Source organism: Oryx dammah, unplaced genomic scaffold, assembly GCF_014754425.2.
Source record: "Oryx dammah isolate SB20612 unplaced genomic scaffold, SCBI_Odam_1.1 HiC_scaffold_28, whole genome shotgun sequence".
In the NCBI taxonomy this organism is placed as follows: domain Eukaryota; kingdom Metazoa; phylum Chordata; class Mammalia; order Artiodactyla; family Bovidae; genus Oryx; species Oryx dammah.
In genome coordinates, this window is record NW_024070212.1 from 16,962,578 (window position 1) to 16,986,691 (window position 24,114).

The 24,114-nt window shown below is 43.6% G+C and overlaps 1 protein-coding gene across 1 annotated transcript; it reads right to left on the bottom strand.

Moving 5' to 3' along the window:
• Positions 1-445: 445 nt before the first annotated feature.
• SPRR4 (small proline rich protein 4) lies at positions 446-2,674 on the bottom strand. The gene is made up of 2 exons (XM_040230594.1): positions 2,642-2,674; positions 446-1,123 (listed from the first exon to the last, which is right to left on the bottom strand). The coding sequence occupies exon 2, from the start codon at positions 1,101-1,103 to the stop codon at positions 882-884; it is 222 nt and encodes a 73-aa protein (XP_040086528.1). The 5' UTR covers positions 1,104-1,123; positions 2,642-2,674; the 3' UTR covers positions 446-881.
• Between the last annotated feature and the right edge of the window lie 21,440 nt (positions 2,675-24,114).

Consider the following 24,114-nt stretch of genomic DNA (forward strand, 5'->3'; position numbering starts at 1 on the left):
GCAAGTGAATGAGTGAGTGTGGGTTAATGAATAAATGAATGGACAGTAAATAAATACATGAAAAATTCATTCACACATGTTCATAGCAGTGGTTGGTAATGCTCATGTCATTTATGTATGTTCTTTCTGCTTTTTCAGAATAACTTCTAATAGGCAAAAAACACATTCATCTAGTAGGCTGGGGGTTTGCAAAGTTTTCCACTCTTTGTCCTTTCTTAGATTCAGTTGACTTGCAAGAGTTTCCCAGACTCCTATCAACCAGCCCTGGAATTTCTCTCCCTGTCCTTTACCAGACATGTGTCAGCATCTGACATCTCTCATCATTAGTTACTAGAGAGGGCTATGCCCGTGTCCCCTAAGGATGTATTGATAAGAACATGTGTACTCACATACTCACTTCCCCCAACATTGCCTCCACATCACAGACTGGGGCCAGGACACAGGCAATGATATGAAGCGCAGATTTATTAGAGGAAGAAATAGGAGGGAAGCTCAGGGATGGGGAATTGGGAAAGGGAATGAGACAGAAGCTAGGCATCAGCCTCTGGTGTCCCCATGAGCCAAGATACATTTCTTGCTTTAGGACATGGATGGGGCCATAGCTGTGGCCAAACTGGAAGCTAGAGAGGCTGGGAACTCACTCACGTTCATCTAGGAGGGAGTCAGAGTGGGGAGTAGAAGAATACTGGGAGCAAGGGGATGTGTGAGACAAGGGGTTCTGTGGGAAGAAATCCTGACAACTCTTCCTTGGACCCTGAGTAGGAAAAGGTGGGAGAGAAGGGAAATCCTGGAGCCGAGGATCAGAGGAGAAACAGGAGGAAGAGAAGGCTGCATTTGGTAGCCTGGATGGCAGGCAGGTATATCTCAGTCCATCCTTACTTCTATTTACTCTTGGGGGCTTGCTGGGTTGCGGGACACTTCTGTTGGGCTGGGATGGCTGTGCCCTTGGGTGGACATTGCTTCTTGGCCTGGGGAGCACATGGATCCTTGGTTTTAGGTGCACACGTCTCTTGACATTGGACAGGGGGCGGCTGACAGGGCTGCTTCACCTGCTGCTGTTGGATCGTCTGGGGCAGGCACTGCTGCTGCTGCTGGGAAGACATGGCTGCAGGAACAGGTGAACCTGGAAGAAACCCAGGTAGGGACACTATGAGAGTAGCTCCCTCCATCTCTTCTCCCTCTGACTCCTAAAGACTGTTTTGTCCTCTAGCAAAGGATAAGTAATTAATAGCTTCAAGTTGATTAGTGAGTTGATTCACACACACTCATTGCAATCTCTGTCTTTCTTTCTCCCTTTGTCTCTGATACTCTGATTTCTAATCTTCCTCCATCTTCCCATGGATGCCTGACCCAGTTGAATATATGATGTGTTTCTTAGTCTTAACAGGAAATAAGGTGGGGTGCTGAGCTGAGGATGAAAAGATGGTCCAGATATTTTACTAGATGAAGGCATGAGATCTTGGCTGATGGGTTGGCAATGCCAACCATCTACTTTTGGAAGTGGTAATGAGTGTGGGTGAAGGTGGAAAGGCATGAGGAAGCAATCAGGAGCAGATTCTGCCTTAGAGGGAAGACAGAATGTTGTGGTGTATGAGTGATGGGGCTGGAGTACACCTGTTGTGGGAGCTCAGTTCTAATCCTGGCTCTACCCCTGACTAACCATGGGATGTAAACATAAGTCATTTAATGCACTTGGGGGATGGTGGTTCTGGCCCTCCATGGAGAACTGGGGAATGGAAGATCAAATTGATCGCTGGAGGCCTATAGGAGGATATTTTACCAAGAGACACCCTGGTCCAAAGAACCTGCTGGCCAACGCAGGAGACATAAGAAATGGGGTACAACCCCTGGGTTGGGAAGATCCCCTGGAGGAGGGCATGGCAACCCACTCCAGTATTCTTGCCTGGAGAGTCCCATGGACAGAAGAGCCTGGTAGGCTATGGTCCATAGGGTTGCAAAGAGTCGGACATGACTAAAGTGACTTAGCATGCAAGCATGCATGAGCCCGGTCCAGAGGAAAGAGCAATGGTCAAGAAGGCACAGGCATAAGTTCTAGAGCCAACCTTGCTGTTTGCTGGCCTGCATGCCTCCGGATTTGGGGTCTATTGATCTGGAAGGGCTCTGAGGCCTTCCCAACTCTGACACGTGTCTCTGGTTCTCTTTGTAGGCAGGTCCCTCATCTTTTAAGCTCACGACTACATATAGGAAGTATAGCTTCCAGATGGCAATCATGATAGAGAGGCGTGGTGGCTACAGAGTATAAAATACAATATTTAATAGACCAGCTTCTGTAAACCTAAAAGGAAAGTTTGAGAGAGCTTGCTGGTAGGACTGAAAAGGCAGGAGAAAGCTTTGGAGGAGGCTACAAAATGCTGCAGCTCTGAATATCTCCCCTCAATGACAATTCCTCTTACTGGGGAATCAAACTGAGAACTAGGAAATTACTTGGACCTAGCATTGGTGTGGGAGATTGAATTTCTTAAGTAGTAATTAGTGTGAAATTTTCTTAATTGTCACAGGCTTATGTTACTTCTCTCGTTACCCAAGAACAGGAGAGGAGCTTGGCCTAGCGGCTTAAGACAGTTCAAGGAGCAGAAAAGGGCCCAGCAGATCCCAGGAGGACGAATCCCTCACTACTTACCAGAGGCGCGAGCCAGACCCTAGGAGATTCGGCTGAGCACAGGTTCACATCAGCTACTCCTGGGAACCTTTAAAGGCCCCCAGCCTGCCCCAGGGACCTGGTGTGGCTTTCATTACCATCTTCCAAAGAATTCCTAACCCACTTCTCCCGCCTGCACTTCCTCCAGAGACTTGCTTTACTGGCCTGTTTTAATGAAAACCACCCACTAGATACTCCAGAATTCTGGCTCCTGGCTACCTGAGCTGACTTCATCCACTAAGGTGTCTCCTCAAGCTCAAGGACTCAAAGTCTTTGAAAAACAGGACTTATGTGAAGCTCTCCATGTAGACTGAGAGTTATAAGAAACAGGAGGGAAGGAAGCGGCAAAGCGGGAAGGAATATGGGCTGGGGGCACTTGCAACAAAAATAGGAACGTAGGGCTTTCCTGGCAATCCAGTGGTTAGGACTCCGGGTTTCCACTGTAAGGGGGGTGGGTTTGATTCCTGATGGGGGTTCTTCATGCCATGAGGTACAGCCAAAAAAAAAAAAAGAAGCATAACCTTTTCTGCTATTGCTGCCACTTTTTGAGCATTCACTGGTGCCCAGCCCCGAGGTCACCCTTCATGCCCATTGTTTTATTTTACCTTTATAATCCCTTTATAAAGATGATGCCATTGTTACTATTTTGCATGTGAGAAAAGTAAGGCTGGCAAAGATCACATAAGAAGTAAAGTGCAGAGATTGAATTTGAGCTCTGATCTAGCGGATTCAAGAAATCCCAACCCTTAAGCATTATAAAGGGACACCTGACACAGTGCCTGAGATGTGCCCAGTCCAGAAGGGACTGCTTACATGGTGTTCTATGAGGCTTCCTTTTGATCACACGTAGAACATGTGGTGCTGTCCCCCACCTACCCACCAGGAGTCAGGCTGCTTTGGGTATTAGTGGTGGTGAAAGAGAGTGGGAAAAAAAATTGGCTTCTGGGTAGAGTTTCCAGATAAAATATAGGGCCATTAGCTACATTTGAATTTCAGATAATCAGAATTTTTCAATATTAATATGTTCCAAACATTGCAGGAAACATACTACAGAATTTGTTGTTTATCTGAAATTTAAATGTCATGGGGCAGACTGTATTTTTATTTGCTAAATCTGGCAACTTTACTCAAAAACTAATTCAGATGGGAGAAAGGTGTCCTGGTCCCCACCTCCAGCTCCCTACTTGGCCTCCTGGGATAGGAAAACCTTCCTAGGAGGGTATGGGTCCAGTTTTGGACCACTGCCCCAAACCTCAGGATCCTGCTCTCTAGAGGCCATTGACGAAGTAATTTCTGTCAGTATTAGAGCAAAGCATACCCCTTGCCCTATTTAAGCATCATGGCAATTCTGTTAGTTGTGCAAATCTGATTTTATAGTTTAAAAATGTAGATCCAAAGAAGTTCACTGACTTGTTCAACAAGAAAAAGCTAGCAGGCATGGAGCTGGGTGGAGGCCCTGGCCTAAGGCTCATTTCCACTACATCACAGAGGCTGGTGTCTCTGCCATAGGCAAGTGACTGTCACTGGGTGGAGGCCATGACTAATAATTTTTCTGAGCTTCCTGTCATCTATAAACCAAACATTGGTCATTTTGAGGGGTCAGCCTCACTTAATAGGTAATCCTTTCCATATTTCCCATGCAAGCAGGGTTTCCTCCTCCACCTCTTCTCTTGCCTAACTTTAAGAATGTAGTACCCTGAGTTCCAGATTCCAGGTCCTGCCTTCCATCTTCAGGATGAACACCTTCTCCACCTACACCCCTCTCTTCCCTGCCCCCACTCTATGAGTTCAGTTCAGTTCACTTCAGTCACTCAGTAATGTCTGACTCTTTGCAACCTTATGGACTGCAACACGCCAAATTTCCCTGTCCACACCAACTCCCGGAGCTTGCTCAAATTCATGTCCATCAATCAGTGATGCCATTCAACCATCTCATCCTCTGTTGTCCCCTTCTCTCTGGACTTTCAATCTTTCCCAGCATCAGGGTCTTTTCCAATGAGTCAGTTCTTCACATCATGTAGCCAAAGTATTGAAATTTCAGCTTCAGCATCAGTCCTTCCAACGATTATTCAGGACTGATTTCTCTTAGGATTGACTGGTTTGATTTCCTTGCCTTCCAAGACTCTCAAGAGTCTTCTCCAACACCACAGTTCAAAAGCATCAATTCTTTGGTGCTCAGTTTTCTTCATAGTCCAACTCTCACATCCATGCCTGACTACTGGAAAAACCATAGCTTTGACTAGATGGGTCTTTGTCAGCAACATAATATCTCTGCTTTTTAATATACTGTCTAGGTTGGTCATAGCTTTCCTTCCAAGGAGCAAGTGTCTTTTAATTTCATGGCTGCAGTCACCATCTGCAGTGATTTTGGAGCCCAAGAAAATAGTCTCTTACTGTCTCCATTGTTTTCCCATCTATTTGGCATGAAGTGATGGGACCAGATGCCATGATCTTCATTTTTTGAATGCTGAGTTTTAAGTCAGCTTTTCCACCCTCCTCTTTCACTTTCGTCAAGAGGTTCTTTAGTTCCTCTTCACTTTTTGCCATAAAGGTGTGTCATCTGCATATCTGAGGTTATTGATATTTCTCCTGGCAATCTTGATTCTTGCTTGTGCTTCATACAGCCTGGCATTTTGCATGATGTACTCTACATATAAGTTAAATAAGCACGGTGACAATATACAGCCTTCATGCACTCCTTTCCCAATTTGGAACCAGTCTGTTGTTCCATGTCCAGTTTTGACTGCTGGTTCTTGACCTGCATACAGATTTCTCAGGAGGCAGGTAAGGTGATTTGGTATTCCCATCTGTTTAAGAATCTTCCACAGTTTGTTGTGGTCTACACAGTCAAAGGCTTTGGCATAATCAATAAAGCAGAAGGAGATGTTTTTCTGGAATTCTCTTGCTTTTTTTGATGATCCAATGGATGTTGGCAATTTGATCTCTGGTTCCTCTGCCTTACGACTGGAATTCACAGTTCACATGCTATTGAAGCCTGGCATGGAGAATTTTGAGAATTACTTTGCTAGTGCATGAGATGAGAGCAATTGTGCAGTAGTTTGAACCTTCTTTGGCATTGCCGTTTTGGGGGTTGGAATGAAAACTGACATTTTCCAGTCCTGTGGCCACTGCTGAATTTTTCAAATTTCTTGGCATATTGAGTGCAGCACTTTCACAGCATCTCAGCTGGCATTCCATCACCTCCACTAGATTTGTTCATAGTGATGCTTCCTAAGGCCCACTTGACTTCACATTCCATGCTGTCTGGCTCTAGGTGAGTGATCACACCATCGTAGTTATCTGGGTCATGAAGATCTTTTTTTGTACAGTTCTTCTGTGTATTCTTGCCACCGCTTCTTAAGGTCTTCTGCTTCTGTTAGGTCCATATCATTTCTATCCTTTATTGTGCTCATTTTTGCATGAAATGGCCCCTTGGTGTCTCTAGTTCTGTTGAAGAGATCTCTAGTCTTTCCCATACTATTGTTTTCCTCTGTTTCTTTGCACTGATCATTGAGGAAGGCTTTCTGATCTCTCCTTGCTCTTCTTTGCAACTCTGCATTCAAATGGGTATATCTTTGCTTTTCTCCTTTGCCTTTTGCTTGTCTTCTTTTCTCAGCTATTTGTATGGCCTCCTCAGACAACCATTTTGCCTTTCTGCATTTCTTTTTCTTGGGGATGCTCTTGATCACTGCCTCCTATACAATGTCATGAACCTCCATCCCCAGTTCTTCAGGCACTCTGTCTATCAGATCTAATTTCTTGAATCTATTTGTCACTTCCACTGTATAATTGTAAGGGATTTGATTTAGGTCATGTCTGAATGGTCTAGTGGTTTTCCCTATTTTCTTCAATTTAAGTCTGAATTTGGCAATAAGGAGTTCATGATCTGAGCCACAGTCAGCTCCCTGTCTTGTTTTTGCTGATTCTATAGAGTTCTCCATCTTCAGCTGCAAAGAATATAGTCAGTCTGATTTTGGTATTGACCATCTTGTGATATTCATGTGTAGAGTCTTCTCTTGTGTTGTTGGAAGAGGGTGTTTGCTATGACCAGTGTGTTGTCTTGGCAAACTCTGTTAGCATTGCTGTGCTTCATTTTGTACTCCAAGGTCAAATTTGCCTGTTCAAGTAGCGCAAGAACTTCTTGTTCTATTAGTTCAGTTCAGTTCAGTTCAGTTCAGTCACTCAGTCATGTCTGACTCTTTGCAACCCCATGAATTGCAGCACGCCAGGCCTCCCTGTCCATCACCAACTTCCGGGGATCACTCAGACTCACGTCCATCGAGTCCGTGATGCCATCCAGCCATCTCATCCTCCGTTGTCCCCTTCTCCTCCTGCCCTCAAACTTTCCCAGCATCAGAGTCTCCAATGAGTCAACTCTTCGCATCAGGTGGCCAAAGTATTGAAGTTTCAGCTTTAGCATCATTCCTTCCAAAGAAATCCCAGGGCTAATCTCCTTCAGAATGGACTGGTTGGATCTCCTTGCAGTCCAAGGGACTCTCAGGAGTCTTCTCCAACACCACAGTTCAAAAGCATCAATTCTTCGGTGCTCAGCCTTCTTCACAGTCCAACTCTCACATCCATACATGACCACAGGAAAAACCATAGCCTTGACTAGACGGACCTTAGTCGGCAAAGTAATGTCTCTGCTTTTGAATATGCTATCTAGGTTGGTCATAACTTTTCTTCTAAGGAGTAAGAGTCTTTTAATTTCATGGCTGCAATCACCATCTGCAGTGATTTTGGAGACCCCCAAAATAAAGTCTGACACTGTTTCCACTGTTTCCCCATCTATTTCCCATGAAATGATGGGACCAGATGCCATGATCTTCGTTTTCTGAATGTTGAGCTTTAAGCCAACTTTTTCACTCTCCTCTTTCACTTTCATCAAGAGGCTTTTTCACTCCTCTTCACTTTCTGCCATAAGGGTGGTGTCATCTGCATATCTGAGGTTATTTATATTTCTCCCGGCAATCTTGATTCCAGCTTGTGCTTCTTCCAGTCCAGCATTTCTCATGATGTACTCTGTATAGAAGTTAAATAAGGAGGGTGACAATATACAGCCTTGACGTACTCCTTTTCCTATTTGAAACCAGTCTGTTGTTCCATGTCCAGTTCTAACTGTTGCTTCCTGACCTGCATACAGATTTCTCAAGAGGCAGTTTAGGTGGTCTGGCATTCCCATCTCTTTCAGAATTTTCCACAGTTTATTGTGATCCACATAGTCAAAGGCTTTGGCATAGTCAATAGAGCAGAAATAGATGTTTTTCTGGAACTCTCTTGCTTTTTCCATGATCCAGCAGATGTTGGCAATTTGATCTCTGGTTCCTCTGCCTTTTCTAAAACCAGTTTGAACATCTGGAAGTTCACGGCTCAAGTTCACTGCTGAAGCCTGGCTTGGAGAATTTTGAGCATTACTTTACTAGCATGTGAGATGAGTGCAATTGTGTGGTAGTTTGAGCATTCTTTGGCATTGCCTTTCTTTGGGATTAGAATGAAAACTGACCTTTTCCAGTCCTGTGGCCACTGCTGAGTTTTCCAAATTTGCTGACATATTGAGTGCAGCACTTTCACAGCATCATCTTTCAGGATTTGAAATGGCTCAACTGGAATTCCATCACCTCCACTAGCTTTGTTCATAGTGATGCTTCCTAAGGCCCACTTGACTTCACATTCCAGGATGTCTGGCTCTAGGTGAGTGATCACACAATTGTGATTATCTGGATCGTGAAGATCTTTTTTGTACAGTTCTTCTGTTTATTCTTGTCACCTCTTCTTAATATCTTCTGCTTCTGTTAGGTCCAGACCATTTCTGTCCTTTATCGAGCCCATCTTTGCATTAATGTTCCCTTGGTATCTCTAATTTTCTTGAAGAGATCTCTAGTCTTTCCCATTCTGTTCTTTTCCTCTATTTCTTTGCACTGATCGCTGAAGAAGGCTTTCTTATCTCTTCTTGCTATTCTCTGGAACTCTGCATTCAGATGCTTATATCTTTCCTTTTCTCCTTTGCTTTTCACCTCTCCTCTTTTCACAGCTATTTTTAAGGCTGTGATGCAAAGGCTGTGTTTATCCTGATGCAAATTCTCCAAAAGGGAAGCATGTGGCAGGATGAATTGGTGTAGACACATTTCAAGGTGTAGTCCCACATCTGGCACCTAGAAGACATCAATCTATGTGTGCTGCTCAGGAAGGGGTGATTTTTCCATTCTTCATGTCCCTGTCATCCACACAGCCTCTCTGGGATAAATGTTACTTCCTATTTTCCTCAGTGTGCTCATTGACCTCTTACTTTGTCTATCAACAACTCCTGCTTACTTTGGAGAACTCTATCTAATGATAGACTCTGGCTTATAACACAATTATCATCTCAGAGGATGATACTCTGGGAATGGCCTTTATAGAGGACATGGCTGGACTTGAGATCGCTGTGTCCTCCACGTCATAAATCTCCAAGAGCCATTCAAATGCATACACATCTCACATGTTAAGCTTTTCAAAACTTTGGCATTCAACGTCCATCTTGGGCACATTATCCCTATTTCACAGAAGGAGAAATTGAGACTTGTAATGAGGACATGCTTGACCCAAGGTCACACAGAGTTCATGTCAAAGCCAGGGTTGGATCACAGGTCTCCTGACTTCACAGTAATTTACAGTCAGCTGAAGTGCCTGTGTCCCTGGGCTCATATTTAGTGCATGCTATGTTAATGACAGAATTAGGAAGCTGATTCTGGTACTCTCCATCATTTGAACCAGATCCGTATCCTCTTTCCTCCCTGGTTGACAGATGCTCCCTTTCCCATCAAGCCTGTCCATCCTTCTTCCTCTAAAACAGGAATCCCCAACCATTGGGATCTCTTGCCTATTGATCTGTGATGGAGCTGATGTAACAATAGAAACAAAGTACACAAAAAATGTGCTTGAATCATCCCCAAACCATCTCCCCTGCCCCAGTCTGTGTGAAAATTGTCTTCCACAAAACTGGTCTCTGGTACCAAAATGGCTGGAGACTACTGCTCTAAGAAGCCCTAACTGATCCCTCTCCTCTGCACTGCCAGACACAGGTGCATAGTTTTGGTCATTAAACCTTATAGAGCACCTCTATATACAGTTTTCACAAGACTCTATGAAGAAAGCTAATGGTATTTCTAATTTTATAGATGAAAAAATCATGGCTCTGATGGTGGCTAGTTCTGGAACCCAGAAAGGGGGCCCACCTAAGTCTCTTAGATCAGCAATGACTCATTTCCAGCACCCCAAGTGGCTGGGAGAATGAATGTTCTTTTCAGTGGAGGAGTGGAGACTTCCTGGCACCCCCTCAAATCACCTCATGTAAACACCTCCAGATGAGGTGGGTCCTGAGAAGCTATGTGGAATGATAACTCTGTAGCGCCCTCTCCCACCCACACTGCTCCAGCATGGCCATGAGACTGTTGCCTGGTCACTCGATCATGAGTCCTACGTCTTCTCTGTCATCTTCAAAGCACCATGTTGTGCTGAAATCAGGAAGCCAGGCTTTGCATCTTGCCTGTTTAGGGACCAGACACCTGAGAGCAGGTGTGTACCCATGACTCCATTAGAAAGGGGAGGGCAGAGGTAAGACTCATTTCTGAAGGTGAGTCAAAGCTTGAGAAACCCCAGCCCCACCCTGCAGACAAACAATGTCGTGACCGGGCAGCAGAGGTCTGACACTGGGAAGGGATCTTGTCAGAGACCATGCTGATCATCTAACTCTCTATCTAGACACATCTTCACGAGGGCACTTTTGCCTCTGGGTCTGGGGGGAAAAGAAGAGTTGTTGATGTTTCCATCTGGAGACACGTGAAACATACTTGTCATGTTATTTCCAAGAATTAAACAAAGAAAACCAAAAAGGGGAATTCTGAGTTACCAGTAGAGAGGACAGTGGAGGTTTGGAGCTGCCATCATTCCTGTATTTTAGCTGTTTATCCAGTAAAATGCAAACTTAAAACTGAGCAAATTACATCTCATGTTAAAAATCATAATCATGTGATTATTTGCATGAGCTTAATTTCTGCATGATACTTAACCAGTAGTCATGGCTTAGAACATTTTAGTTTTGGATTTACCTCCACTAATTACTTTATAATCTATCAACAAACATTTTAGAAGACTCTACTTAAAGAGACCTTGTGACCTTTTTTTTAATGTGGGAAATCCATTTGCAACATGAATCATTTTATCCTCTAATTTATCTGTTTGCAAATGAGAAGCTCAGATTCTAATATTAGATACTTTGTATCAGAGTATTCAAAGCAAGCCCATGGAGAGAGGAGAGTAAGAGGATGAGTTTCCAAAAATGTGTGATTAGTTTATCTCTTTCCTCCATCCCTTATCCCTTATCCCTATATGATATTTCTAGAAGACTCTCCATGGTCCTGGGAGTTAGGGAAATAAAGTCCTGGACATGATGAGAGGCTAGTTCCAATGGAACACCCGTGAACTCACCTGTTGAAGTTGAAGCTGGCTGTGGAAGCAGAGGGAATGAGTGGGCAAAGTATCCATCTCTGAGAAGAGAGTCAAAGTCAGCCTCTTGGAAGTCAAGTGGTGCTGAAATACCACTTGGGTGTAGCACAGTATCCTTAGAGACATGAGGAAGGAGCCAGGGCAGTTAAGAAATAATTCTACTGATACTTGCCCCTCACTGTGTTTGAAATACTGAGCACATACCTTAACTTGTCTGGGCCTCAACATTTTTGTTCTCCAATATGAGCTGATTGGCTAATATTTCCTCTGTGCTGTGCTGTGGTCAGTGGTATCTGACTATAGCTTGCCAGGTTCCTCTGCCCATGGGATTTTCCAGGCCAGAATGCTGGAGTGGGCCACCATTTCCTCCTCCAAGGGATCTTCCCAACCCATGGATCAAACTCATGTCTCCTGCACTAGAGCCATCTGGAAAACCCCAAAGAGTTCCTCTAAAGTCCCATTAAGGGGTAAGATTCTATATACATACATCAGGTCTGGGAAGGCAAACCACTTTTCATCCCTTTGAAATCAGTAGTGAATTGAGAGGACTGAGGTTGAGTTTCAGCTTGATCTGAGAGCATAAACATGTTGACTAGAGATGTCTGCCATGAGAGGTAGAAGTGGCCACGTGTGCAGGCAGTCATACCCTGGCTTAGCCTGAAGCAGGGAGTGGTGTGTAGCACTAGGACTTATGAGTGAGGATAACTGAAGCACTTAAAGAAGGAGAGAAGATATGAGCTGTTTAAAACCCTGCACAAGCTGACACCACCTAGAATCCCCATCTGAGCTCCCACCTTTCCTTAGCACAGCTGTTAAGAGGACTGCTGTTTCCAAAACTTGCCTCAAATCATTTGAACTGTGATGACCCTCTCCTGTCAAACATCCCAGCAAAATTCAAGGTAATCTCTAAGAACCATTCAAAATGTTGCTAAAATCAAGCAGGACCTTGCTGGGCCCTCACAGGTACAAAAGCTCTTCTGTACCTTTCTGTACAGAAAAAGACTTTAGTCTGCTAGGGGCCCCTCCTGAGTCACAAATGACTGGCTCAAGAATTACTGATTGAAAGGATGTGGACATGTAGATAAAAAAATAGCAGTTGGGGCAGGAGAACTGGTTACAATTTACACAGTAAATCAGTCATATAGCAGTCATAGGGTGTTTATTTCCTCCCTGAAGTACATAGATAACAGTGTCTGAGACACAGTCCTGACTTGCTTTGCAGGTACAGTAACTGCTACTGGATGGAAAAACTAACTATATGATGACCAGACTATTGTCATGACATCAGCTGCTCTATCTTGAGCTGTACTGAATCTGTGATTTTCACAATTCAAGGAACTGGCCTCAAGAAAAAGAATACATCGATACTGGAGTTGAAGATTAACTGTTCTTAAAACTACCAAGATGACACCGACCAGCCTAGTTTCAACATGATTATGGGAGTCAGCTACATTGTTCTGCACGTAGCCCTCAGCGGCACATCCTTGAAGCTTTTCTTTATCTTTATTTAATTAATTACTATTTTTTGTCCCAATAATTTCTTGGTATATTAACTCTTGAAGAAGAAGCCAGGTTTGTCTTTCAAGTATTTCCATTATTTCTTTTATTAACATACTTTGCAAAGACTGCTTCAAGTTCTTTGGGTCATCAACCAAAATTTCAAAATCTTTTTGGAAGGGTCCAGTACGATTTATTTCCTTAAAAATATACTCTATCTGTTGACAGCACTGTCATCAAAATAAAGAAATGTAAAATACAAACATTTCACATCAGTTCAGTTCAGTTTAGTCCCCCAGTTGTGTCTGATTCTTTTCAACCCCATGGACTGAAGCACGCCAGGCCTCCCTGTCCATCACCAACTCCCAGAGTTTACTCAAACTCATGCCCATTGTGTCGGTGATGCCATCCAACCATCTCATCCTCTGTCATCCCTTTCTTCTCCAGCCTTCAATCTTTCAAGCATCAGGGTCTTTTCAAATGAGTCAGCTCTTCGTATCAGATGGCCAAAGTATTGGAGTTTTAGCTTCAACATCAGTCCTTCCAATGAATATTCAGGACTGATTTCCTTTAGGATTGACTGGTTGGATCTTGCATCCAAGGGGTTCTCAAGAGTCTTCTCCAATACCACAGTTCAAATGCATCAGTTCTTCAGCACTCAGCTTTCTTTATAGCCCAATTCTACTCTATAGCCCACATCCATACATGACTACTAGAAAAACCATAACCTTGACTAGACAGACCTTTGTTGGCAAAGTAATGTCTCTGCTTTTTAATATGCTGTCTTTCACATAGAAATGCTATTATAAACAGGCGAATTGTCTTCCTATGGATAACAAAAATAACTGATGGAGAATCTGAATGTCTGGACACTGCAAACTTCTATTGCTTCTAATGCTGATATTGAGCTAATTCCATTCCATGAAAGCTATTTAAATGACTGCTTCCTAGATCCTGCTCACTCTTTTCCTCTGTAGTCACTAGAAATTTGGCTTCTCTTCCTACCAGTCTGCCAATCCACAGAGAAAATATAGGAGCATTCCTTTGAAAGCTTTTGCCCTCTGGTCAGCAATTGCGAGATCCTTTTTAGGATGCTATTCCACCATCTTCCCAGGTTGTTGGCTTTCTGAATAAAGCATCTTTCTTTTCCACCAATCCCTGTCTCTTGAACATTGACTTTTGAGTGACACATGGCCAACTTGAGTTTGGTTTCCACCCCAGTTGGTAACATCATGTTCTCCATGACCTCTGTACTTATTCTCTCCCTGAAGAAGTGTTTTCCTCTTTTGCTCAGCCCCCACAAGTTTTTATTTATAACTATTTGGAGCACTTTTTATCTAATGTTTTCACTTGGTATACATATAAATTATAAAATATACATTATTTATGTCAGCATCAATATAAATTCCTTGATAGGAGCAGTTTCTCCCTCATCATATATTCATGTGTTTGTCATCTACCCCCATACTAGCCAAACACATATTATATCCACTTCAGAAATAGAAACAAATAAATGCACAAAAGAAAAGATGAATGATAATTAAATGAATGAATTGAAGTGAATGGTAAACACAAGACTAGACACTTTGGCTAAACAGTCAGAACCAATGAAGTGCCAAGGTATGTTTTGGAGTAAACCAGCTTTCTGAGTTCAGAGATACTTGCCCTCTCTAAATAGCTTTCCTTGTTTATCCTAACCACATGGTGAGCATGCTCAGTCAAGTTAGACTGTTTATGACCCCATGGACGGTAGCCCTCCAGGTTCCTCTGTCCAAGGGATTCTCCTGGCAAGAATACTGGAGTGGGTTGCCATTTCCTACTCCAGGGGATCTTCTTAACCTAAGGATGCATTTCTTACATCCCCTGCATTGGAAGGTGGTTTCTTTACCACTGCGCCATCTGGGAAGCCCATTTCAACCACACACATTGTCTTTCTATTCCCTCAAACTTGAAGATTGATGCTGAAATCATCCATTACCTGTAAGAGGCCCAGGTGTCTGTGTGTGTGTGTGTGTGTGTGTGTGTGTGTGCACGTGCATGGTAAATGGGGTGCTTCTTTATACCCAAACCGTGAGCTTCCTAAGGGGAGGAGAGATGTTCAGGAAAGACCTTACACCTGGTAAAAATTGGTACTTGGATAGACTTGCTAGTTGTTGAGTGGGTGGCCCAATTACTGAAGGATGCTGTTGAATGAGTGAGTGAGTGAGTGCACTAAAAGATGGAGAGAGTGAGTAAGCAAACGTATAAATAAGAAATGAGCCAACAAACTAGTTGACTGACTGGCTAGTTCACTGAACAACTGACTGACTGACTGTTGAGTGGTTGACAAACTGATCTGCTGACTGGCTGACTGGTTGGCCACCTAACTGATGGGTAATTTCAAAAGCAGATCTTCGTATAGTATAGCAAAGGAAGTTTTCTTGGGAACATGGAACAAACAACGCAAAAGAGGATCTTTTGTATGGGAGCCCCTGAGGAGTGTATACTATGAACTGGAAAACCATTTCCTAGTTTTCTCTTTTTCTTAGGAGTTCTCTATGATTTTCATTCCCGGTCAACTGAGGTCAGTGGATGTGACTTCAAGGGACCCCCAGCCAGAGGCAGTCATGGTCAAATAGTGGCTCTCTTGCTGTAAGAAGGTATTTGGGACCAGAAGGCATTTGTTCACTGGGGAGCCTGATTGTTCCCTGGGTCTTGGGCTCTGGGAGTGGGGTTCTGGGGCTCAGATCGTCTTTCAGGTTGGGGAAAGGGCCTCTGTGATGGTGGCCAAGATAGGGAACCAAATCAAACAGACAAGTTAGTGGACGCACAAGCTGGGCCAGTTTGTCCAGTTGATACCCTGCTCTCTGACCACAGAGACCTTCCTTGGGAAAGTGATATACAGGCAGCTAGCAAGGGCTGCCAGACTCGGCTTCAGACAGTGCCTGGTGATGCATGAGGCCCCCAGGGTGGACCAGGGCTCATCGTGCTATGTGGTGACTGACCCTGCATCTACTCAGCTGACTGACAGACAATTACAGTACCCTGCCACAGCCATCACTCCTGACCTGGGTGAGAAGAAAGGGGCAGGACAACAACCTGGATACAGGTAGCTTGTATCCATAGTAACCAAGCCACTCCATGCCCAAACCTTTCAGTGACTCCCCAAAGGCCTCACGAAAAAGCCCCTGGTTGCTGACAGAAGTAAAAAGGCCCTTTTCTACTCTTGTCCCTTGCTGAGATGCTTCTAGTCTCCTCTCTCTCCCCAGTCATCCTTTTTCTCTATGCACAAATACTCTGCTGTTTTAACCATAAGCCATGATAACTATTTTTTAAATTTAATTTTATTTTTTAATTCAATTTTTGTTTTGTACTGGAGTGTAGTTGATTGGCAATGTTGTATTAGTTTTCAGGTGCACAGCTGAGTGACTCAGTTATACATATGCATACTGCTGTGGTTTAGTCACCCTGTTTTGTATCCAATTCTTTGTGACCCCTTGGACTGCAGCCAACAGGCTCCTCTGTCCATGGATTTTCCAAGCAAGAATATTGAAGAGAGTTGCCATCCATTCTTTTTCAGACTCTTTTCCCATAGAGGTTGTTACAGAACATAATGACTATTTACAGTTTTTTTTTTTTTTTTAAAGAATAGTCTCTCTTGATGAACAGATAACGGACTTGTGGTACATATACATGTACCTACTTACAGGGCAGCAAAGGGGACACAGACATTTTAGACAGAGTTGGGGAAGGAGAGAGTGGGATGATATGAGAGAATAGCCTTGAAATATATGCCTTGCCATATGTAAAACAGATAACCAGTAGAAATTCGATGTATGATGCAGGAAACACAAAGCCAGTGGTCTGTGACAACCTGGAGGAGTGGAATGAGGAGGGAAGCAGGAATGGAGTTCAAGAAGGACGGGACATATGTATACCAAGCACCAACTCATGCTGATGTGTGGCAAAAATCATCACAGTATTGTAAAGTAATTATCCTCTAACTTATAAATAAAATTATATATATGATTTGTATATTTTTATAAATATATAAGAAAATATATATAAACATAAATTAAATATATATATAAGAAAATATAAATATATATGAAGAAAAACAACTTGGTAGCTCAGATGGTAAAGAATCCACCTGCAATGCAGGCGATGAAGGTTCAATCCCTGGGTTGGGAAGATCCCCTGGAGAAGGAAATGGCAACCCACTCCAGCATTCATGCCTTGACAATTGCCATGGGGTTGCAAAGAATTGGACATGACTTAATGACTAAGACTTTATATATAAAGAGTATTCTATCTTTTTAATTCTCCTTTTCCCAGCAAGCCACTCCCTCTGCCTGCAGTGCCTGTCCTTAACTTGTGCCTGACTGGTCTCAGAACTTCAGCGACTAATTTACTTCTTCCCTGAATACCGCCCCCCCGCCCCCCACCCACCAATCTGTGTTACCCAAGCAGCATTTGGTATCTGTGTTTGTTCTGGAAACTCTTGTCCTGGTGCTGATTCTCTTTTGGAACAGTCTCCTCTGCTCCATCCCTTTGTAAACTGTGAGCTCCTGGAGGGCAGAAACAACACTACCTACTCCTTTGACTTGTATAGAATGCCTTGTCTATAATAGATATACAACAAATATATGTTTGTACAAACCAGATATGTAGTCCATCTGGAACATATGTGACTCTAGCCTCTCCTGGTGTGTGGCTGTGAGAGTTTCTTACCTCCTATGCCTGACACAGGCAAGCTCAAATTCCTCCCCATCGTTGGGTCTCTCCCTGCCTGGTTTTCATGCTTCAATGTGTGGCCTATGTCAAGCATGCCTTCTTTGAGCTCCGTGTTCAGCCTGTGGCTTTTATTCCTTGCTGGATATTGAGCCTGTGAAGAGCAGGTACCTATCTTTCTCAGACTCAGTTCCTCCTCCTATCCAGAGCCTTGGCAGACTTTTGCATACAAGAGAACTTAATAAAGACTGGCTAGGTTTTCTAGGATGATACTCAAGTTCAAAGACAGTAATGAGATCAATAATTCCAAAGAGTAGATATCCGAGAATCTCTTTGCATGGGTGAAGTAGACTGCACTATGCTCGAAAGCGTTTTGCTGCCAATGCCCCTCTGCCCCAGGGGGTATCCTTGCCTGCCTTGTTGATGATGGCACCCCTAGCCGTGCAACTTGTGCTGCCTACAAGACTGTAAACCTTAAGAGCCATGTTCATTATGCCCTCTTTCCTCTCTGCCATGAAGACTGACCTTGTTCCTGATTGAAGCTGCACTGTAAGCCTGCATCCTTAAGTCAACTTAATGTGTAGCAGGGCTGCAGCTGACCTTTGGTAGACATGTAAGGTGAGCAAGCAATAAACCTTTGTTGTGTTAAGGCACTGAATGTGGGGCTCATTTGTTACTGCAGCATAACTTAGCCTATGACTGATGCACAGGGACATAATGAACTTCTCTCGAGGAGAATGTATTCCTAGTTCAGCTCGACTCTGCCCAAAGGGAAAGTGCATTTTTAAGTCCAGTGCATGCTGAGTAGCAGTCAGGACAGTGACTCGGGTATGTGTGTGTGTGCCATGTGTGGGGTGTGTAGATATGTGTGACAAGTGTGAATAAGTGTATGCGGAGGTGGGGTGCAGGAGAAGGGAGGGGAGGGGGAACGGAGGAGCAAGCCTGGGCTTACACAGCACAGGGAAAGGACCATCTGCTTGTGGGCACCTGACATTTGCCTACAAGTGACTTTCTGTCTGTGGTTGGGAAGCTAAATAAAACTGTTTCCCCACAGGATTTTGTGCCAAACCACATCTTACATCTTACGCTGAGCTGAACTGAGGACAGAGAGCCACCTGCAGGAGCTGCCAAGCCGGTGCAACTACTTCCAATTTCAGCTGAGTTTCTCCTTCAGTCATGTCCAACTCTGCAACAATGGGCAGTAGCATGCCAGGCTGCCCTGTCCATCACCAGTTCCCGGGGCTGGCTCAAACTCATGTCCATCAAGTCAGTGATACCATCCAAACATCTCATCCTTCCTTCTCCTGCTTTCAGTCTTTCTCAGCATCAGGGTCTTCTTCAATAAGTCAGAAAACTAAACAAACTGATCACATGGATCACAGACTTGTCTAACTCAATGAAACTATGACCCATGCTGCATAGGGCCACCCAACACGGACAGGTCGTGGTGAAGAGTTCTGACAAAATGTGGTCCACTGGAGAAGGGAATGGCAAATGACTTCAGTATTCTTGCCTTGAGAACCCCAAGAACAGTATAAAAAGGCAAAAATATATGAGACTGAAAGAGGAACTCCCTAAGTCAGCAGGCACCCAACATGCTACTGGAGAAGAGTGGAGAGATAGCTCCAGAAAGAATGAAAAGATGGAGCTCAAACGAAAACAACACCCAGTTGTGGATGTGACTGGTGATGGAAGTAAAATCCAATGCTGTAAAGAACAATATTGCATAGGAACCTGGAATGTTAGGTCCATGATTTGGAAGTGGTCAAACAGGAGATGGCAAGAGTGAACATTACCATTTTAGGAAGCAGTGAACTCAAATGGATAGGAATGGGTGAATTCAATTCAGATGACCATTATATCTACTACCGTTGGCAAGAATCCCTTAGAAGAACTGAATTAGCCCTCATAGTCAACAAGAGTCTGAAATGCAGCACTTGGGTGAAATTTCAAAAATGACAGAATGATCTTTGTCCTTTTCCAAAGTAAACCATTCAGTATCACAGTAATCCAAGTCTATGCCCCAACCACTAAAGCTGAAGAAGTTGAAGAATGGTTCTATGATGACCTACAAGACTTTCTGGAACTAACACTAAAAAAAGATGACCTTTTCATCATAGAGGACTGGAATGCAAAAGTAGGAAGTCAGGAGATAACTGGAGTATCAGGCAAGTTTGGACTTGGAGTACAAAATGAAGCACAGCAATGCTAACAGAATTTTGAAAAGAGAACGCACTGGTCATAGCAAACACCCTCTTCAAACAACACAAGAGAAGACTCTACACATGGACATCAAAGATGGTCAATAACAAAATCAGACTGATTATATTCTTTGCAGCTGAAGATGGAGAACTCTATATAATCAGCAAAAACAAGACAGGGAGCTGACTGTGGCTCAGATCATGAACTCTTTATTGCCAAATTCAGACTTAAATTGAAGAAAGTAGGGAAAACCACTAGACCATTCAGACATGACCTAAATCGAATATCTTACGATTATACAGTGGAAGTGACAAATAGATTCAAGGGATTAGATCTGATAGACAGAGTGCCTGAAGAACTAGGGATGGAGGTTCATGACATTGTACAGGAGGCAGTGATCAAGACCATCCCCAAGAAAAAGAAACGCAAAAAGGCAAAATGGTTGTCTGAGGAGGCCATACAAATAGCTGAGAAAAGAAGACAAGCAAAAGGCAAAGGAGAAAAGGAAAGATATACCCATCTGAATGCAGAGTTCCAAAGAACAGCAAGGAGAGATAAGAAAGCCTTCCTCAGTGATCAGTGCAAAGAAATAGAGGAAAACAATAGAATGGGAAAGACTAGAGATCTCTTCAACAAAACTAGAGATACTAAGGGAACATTTCATACAAAGATGGACACAATAAAGAACAGAACCCGTGTGGACCTAACAGAAGCAGAAGATCTTAAGAAGCGGTGGCAAGAATACACAGAAGAACTGTACAAAAAAGATCTTCATGACCCAGATAATCACTATGCTGTGATCACTCACCTAAACCCACACGTCCTGGAATGTGAAGTCAAGTGGGCCTTAGAAAGCATCACTACAAACAAAGCTAGTGGAGATGATGGAATTCCAAAACCTAAAAGATGATACTACGAAGGTACTTCAATCAACATGCCAGGAAATTTGGAAAACTCAGCAGTGACCACAAGACTGGAAAAGGTCAGTTTTCATTCCAATCCCTAGAAGGGCAATGTGAAATAATGTTCAAACTACTGCACAATTGCACTTATCTCACCCGCTGGCAAAGTAATTCTCAAAATTCTCCAAGCTAGGTTTTAACAGTACGTGGACTGAGAACTTCCAGATGTTCAAGCTGGATTTAGAGGAACCAGAGATCAAATTGCCAACATCCTTTGGATCACTGAAAAAGCAAGAGAGTTCCTAAAAACATCTACTTCTGCTTCATTGACTACACCAAAGCCTTTGACTGTGTGGATCACAACAAGCTGTGGAAAATTCTTCAAGAGATGGGAATACCAGACTACCTTACCTGCTTCCTGCAAAATCTGTTTGCAGATCAAGGAGCAACAGTTAGAAGCAGACATGGAACAATGGACTGGTTCCAAATTGGGAAAGGAGAATGTCAAGGCTGTATATTGTCACCTGCGTATTTAACTTCTATGCAGAGTATATCATGTGAAATGCCAGGATGGATGAAGCACAAGCTGGAATCAAGATTGCCGGAAGAAATATCAATAATCCAGATATGTAGAGGACACCACCCTTATGGCAAAGAGCAAAGAGGAACTAAAGAACCTCATGATGAAGGTGAAAAAGGAGAGTGAAAAAGCTGGCTTAAAACTCAACATTCAAAAATGAAGATCATGGCATTTGATCCCATCACCGCATGGCGAATAGATGGGGAAACAATGTAAACAGTGAGAGACTTTATTTTGGGGGGCTCCAAAATCACTGCAGATGGTGACTGCAGCCATGAAATTAAAGATGCTTGCTCCTTGGAAGAAAAGCTATGACCAACCTTGACAGCATATTAAAAAGCAGAGGCGCTACTTTCCTGATGAAGGTCTGTCTAGTCAAAACTACGGTTTTTCCAGTAAGTCATGTATGGATGTGAGAGTTGAACCATAAAGAAAGCTGAGCACTGAAGAATTGATGCTTTTGAACTGTGGTGTTGAGAAGACTCTTGAAAGTCCCTTGGACTGCAAGGAGATCCAACCAATCAATCCTAAGGGAAATCAGTCCTGAATATTCATTGGAAAGACTGAAGCTGAAGCTGAAGCTCCAATCCTTTGGCCACCTGATGCGAAGAACTGACTCACTGGAAAAGACGCTGATTCTTGGAAAGATTGAAGGCAAAAGGAGAAGGGGACGACAGAGGATGAGATGGTTGGATGGCATCACTGACTCAATTGACATGAGTTTGAACAAGCTCCAGGAGTTGGTGATGGACAGGGAGGCCTGGCATGCTGTCAATCATGGGGTTGCAAAAAGTCAGACACAACTGAGAGACTGAACTGTCTCCTCCTTCAGCACACAGGTTCAGACCCAGAGTGGAGCCTCAGATGCTGAGGTGACCCTGGTGATCCCTTCACTTCACTTTGCAGGCAAAGAAACTGAGGACGTGGGCCAGGATGTTTCCCTCTGAAGGCCTCTCAAGTTGGGCCACACTACCCTCAGGGGAAGGGCTGACTTCTTCTCCATTTTAGCCAGTGGTTCCCTTGGCAGTGGGGTTCGAAGTAGACAGGCTGTTTTGGGTAGGTGCATGGGGTGGGGAAGAGGTGAGTACTCTGTGGTTCAGAAGAGCCAACCTGGATGGAGGATAAGGGAAGACTCTTGCAAGGGCTTCCATTAACTGAACAGTGATGGCCTAAAATGCAAGGGTCTCTACATTGTTGCCCACAGTCCTTGCCAGAAAAACACTACCTCCTTTTAGCAGATAAGGAAATTGAAAGCCTGAGAGCTAAGTGATTTGTCCAGAGTCGTGTAGCTGGGAAATGTTTGTGTCAGAATTCAAGTCCATATCAGTTTGGTTCTAAGACTGAAATCTGTATTGAATCAAGCCATATCACCCCCAAACTATAGGCTCTTCATGCCTCTTGACTGTATTATTCCTGCACAGGGCATGCAGACAGGCAGGGTTCAGGATCTTCAGGCCACATGGTATGCTTCCTTCAAGGAGTCTGTAGACTACAGAATGAGGGCTTGACAACCAGACACTTGGTGAGTGCAGGGAGCAAGCCTTGACTGTAGATGGCCTCAGTCACATGTGAAACCACTGCCTCAGAGATCCATGCAAATCCTTATGCTTTATGGAGGTACTATCAGTGCCGGGCCCTGTGTTTAGAGAACAAACAGGCAGTGAATGGGACAGGAAGAAAAGTGGCTGGATGATTATAACAGTGTGTTACTGGCCTGGTATGTTACTCTGCAGGGCAGTTAAGGGCAGCACTCTCAAGGGAAGCTGTTCAGTTCAGTTCAGTCACTCAGTTGTGTCCGACTCTTTGCAACTCCACGAACAGCAGCACGCCAGTCCTCCCTGTCCATCACCAACTCCTGGAGTCCACCGAAACCCATGTCCCTTGAGTCAGTAATGCCATCCAACCATGTCATCCTTCTCCTCCTGCCCTCAATCTTTCCCAGCAACAAGGTCTTTTCAAATGAGTCAGCTCTTCGCATCAGGTGGCCAAAGTATTGGAGTTTCAGCTTCAACATCAGTCCTTCCAATGAACACCCAGGACTGATCTCCTTGAGGATGGACTCATTGGATCTCCTTGCAGTCCAAGGGACTCTCAAGAGTCTTCTCCAACACCATAGTTCAAAACCATCCATTCTTTGGCGCTCAGCTTTCTTTATAGTCCAAATCTCACATCCATACATGACCAATGGAAAAACCATAGCCTTGGCTAGATGGACCTTTGTTGACAAAGTAACATCTCTGCTTTTTTAATATGCTGTCTAGGTTGGTCATAACTTTTCTTCCAAGGAGTAAGCATCTTTTAATTTCATGGCTGCAGTCACCATCTGCAGTTATTTTGGAGCCCAGAAAAATAAAGTCTGTCACTGTTTCCACTGTTTCCCCATCTATTTCCCATGAAGTGATGGGACTGGATGCCATGATCTTAGTTTCTGAATGTTGAGCTTTAAGCCAACTTTTTCACTCTCCTCTTTCACTTTCATCAAGAGGCTCTTTAAAAAAAAAAAAAAAGAGGCTCTTTAGTTCTTCACTTTCTGCCATAAGGGTGGTGTCATCTGTATATCTGAGGTTATTGATATTTCTCCCAGCAATCTTGATTTCAGTTTGTGCTTCCTCAAGCTCAGCGTTTCTCATGATGTACTCTGCATATAAGTTAAATAAGCAGGGTGACAATATACAACCTTGAAGTACTACTTTTCCTATTTGGAACCAGTCTGTTTTTCGATATTCACTCTTGCCATCTCCTGTTTGACCACTTCTGATTTGCCTTGATTTATGGACCTAACATTCCAGGTTCCTATGCAATATTGCTCTTTATAGCATCAAAGCTTGCTTCTATCACCAGTCCCATCCACAAATGGATGTTGTTTTTGCTTTGGCTGCATCCCTTCATTCTTTCTGGAGTTATTTCTCCACTGATCTCCAATAGCATATTGGGCACCTGCCGACCTGGGGAGTTCATCTTTCAAGTGTCCTATCTTTCTGCCTTTACATACTGTTCATGAGGTTCTCAAGGCAAGAATACTGAAGTGATTTGCCATTCCCTTCTCCAGTGGACCACATTCTGTCAGACCTCTCCACCAT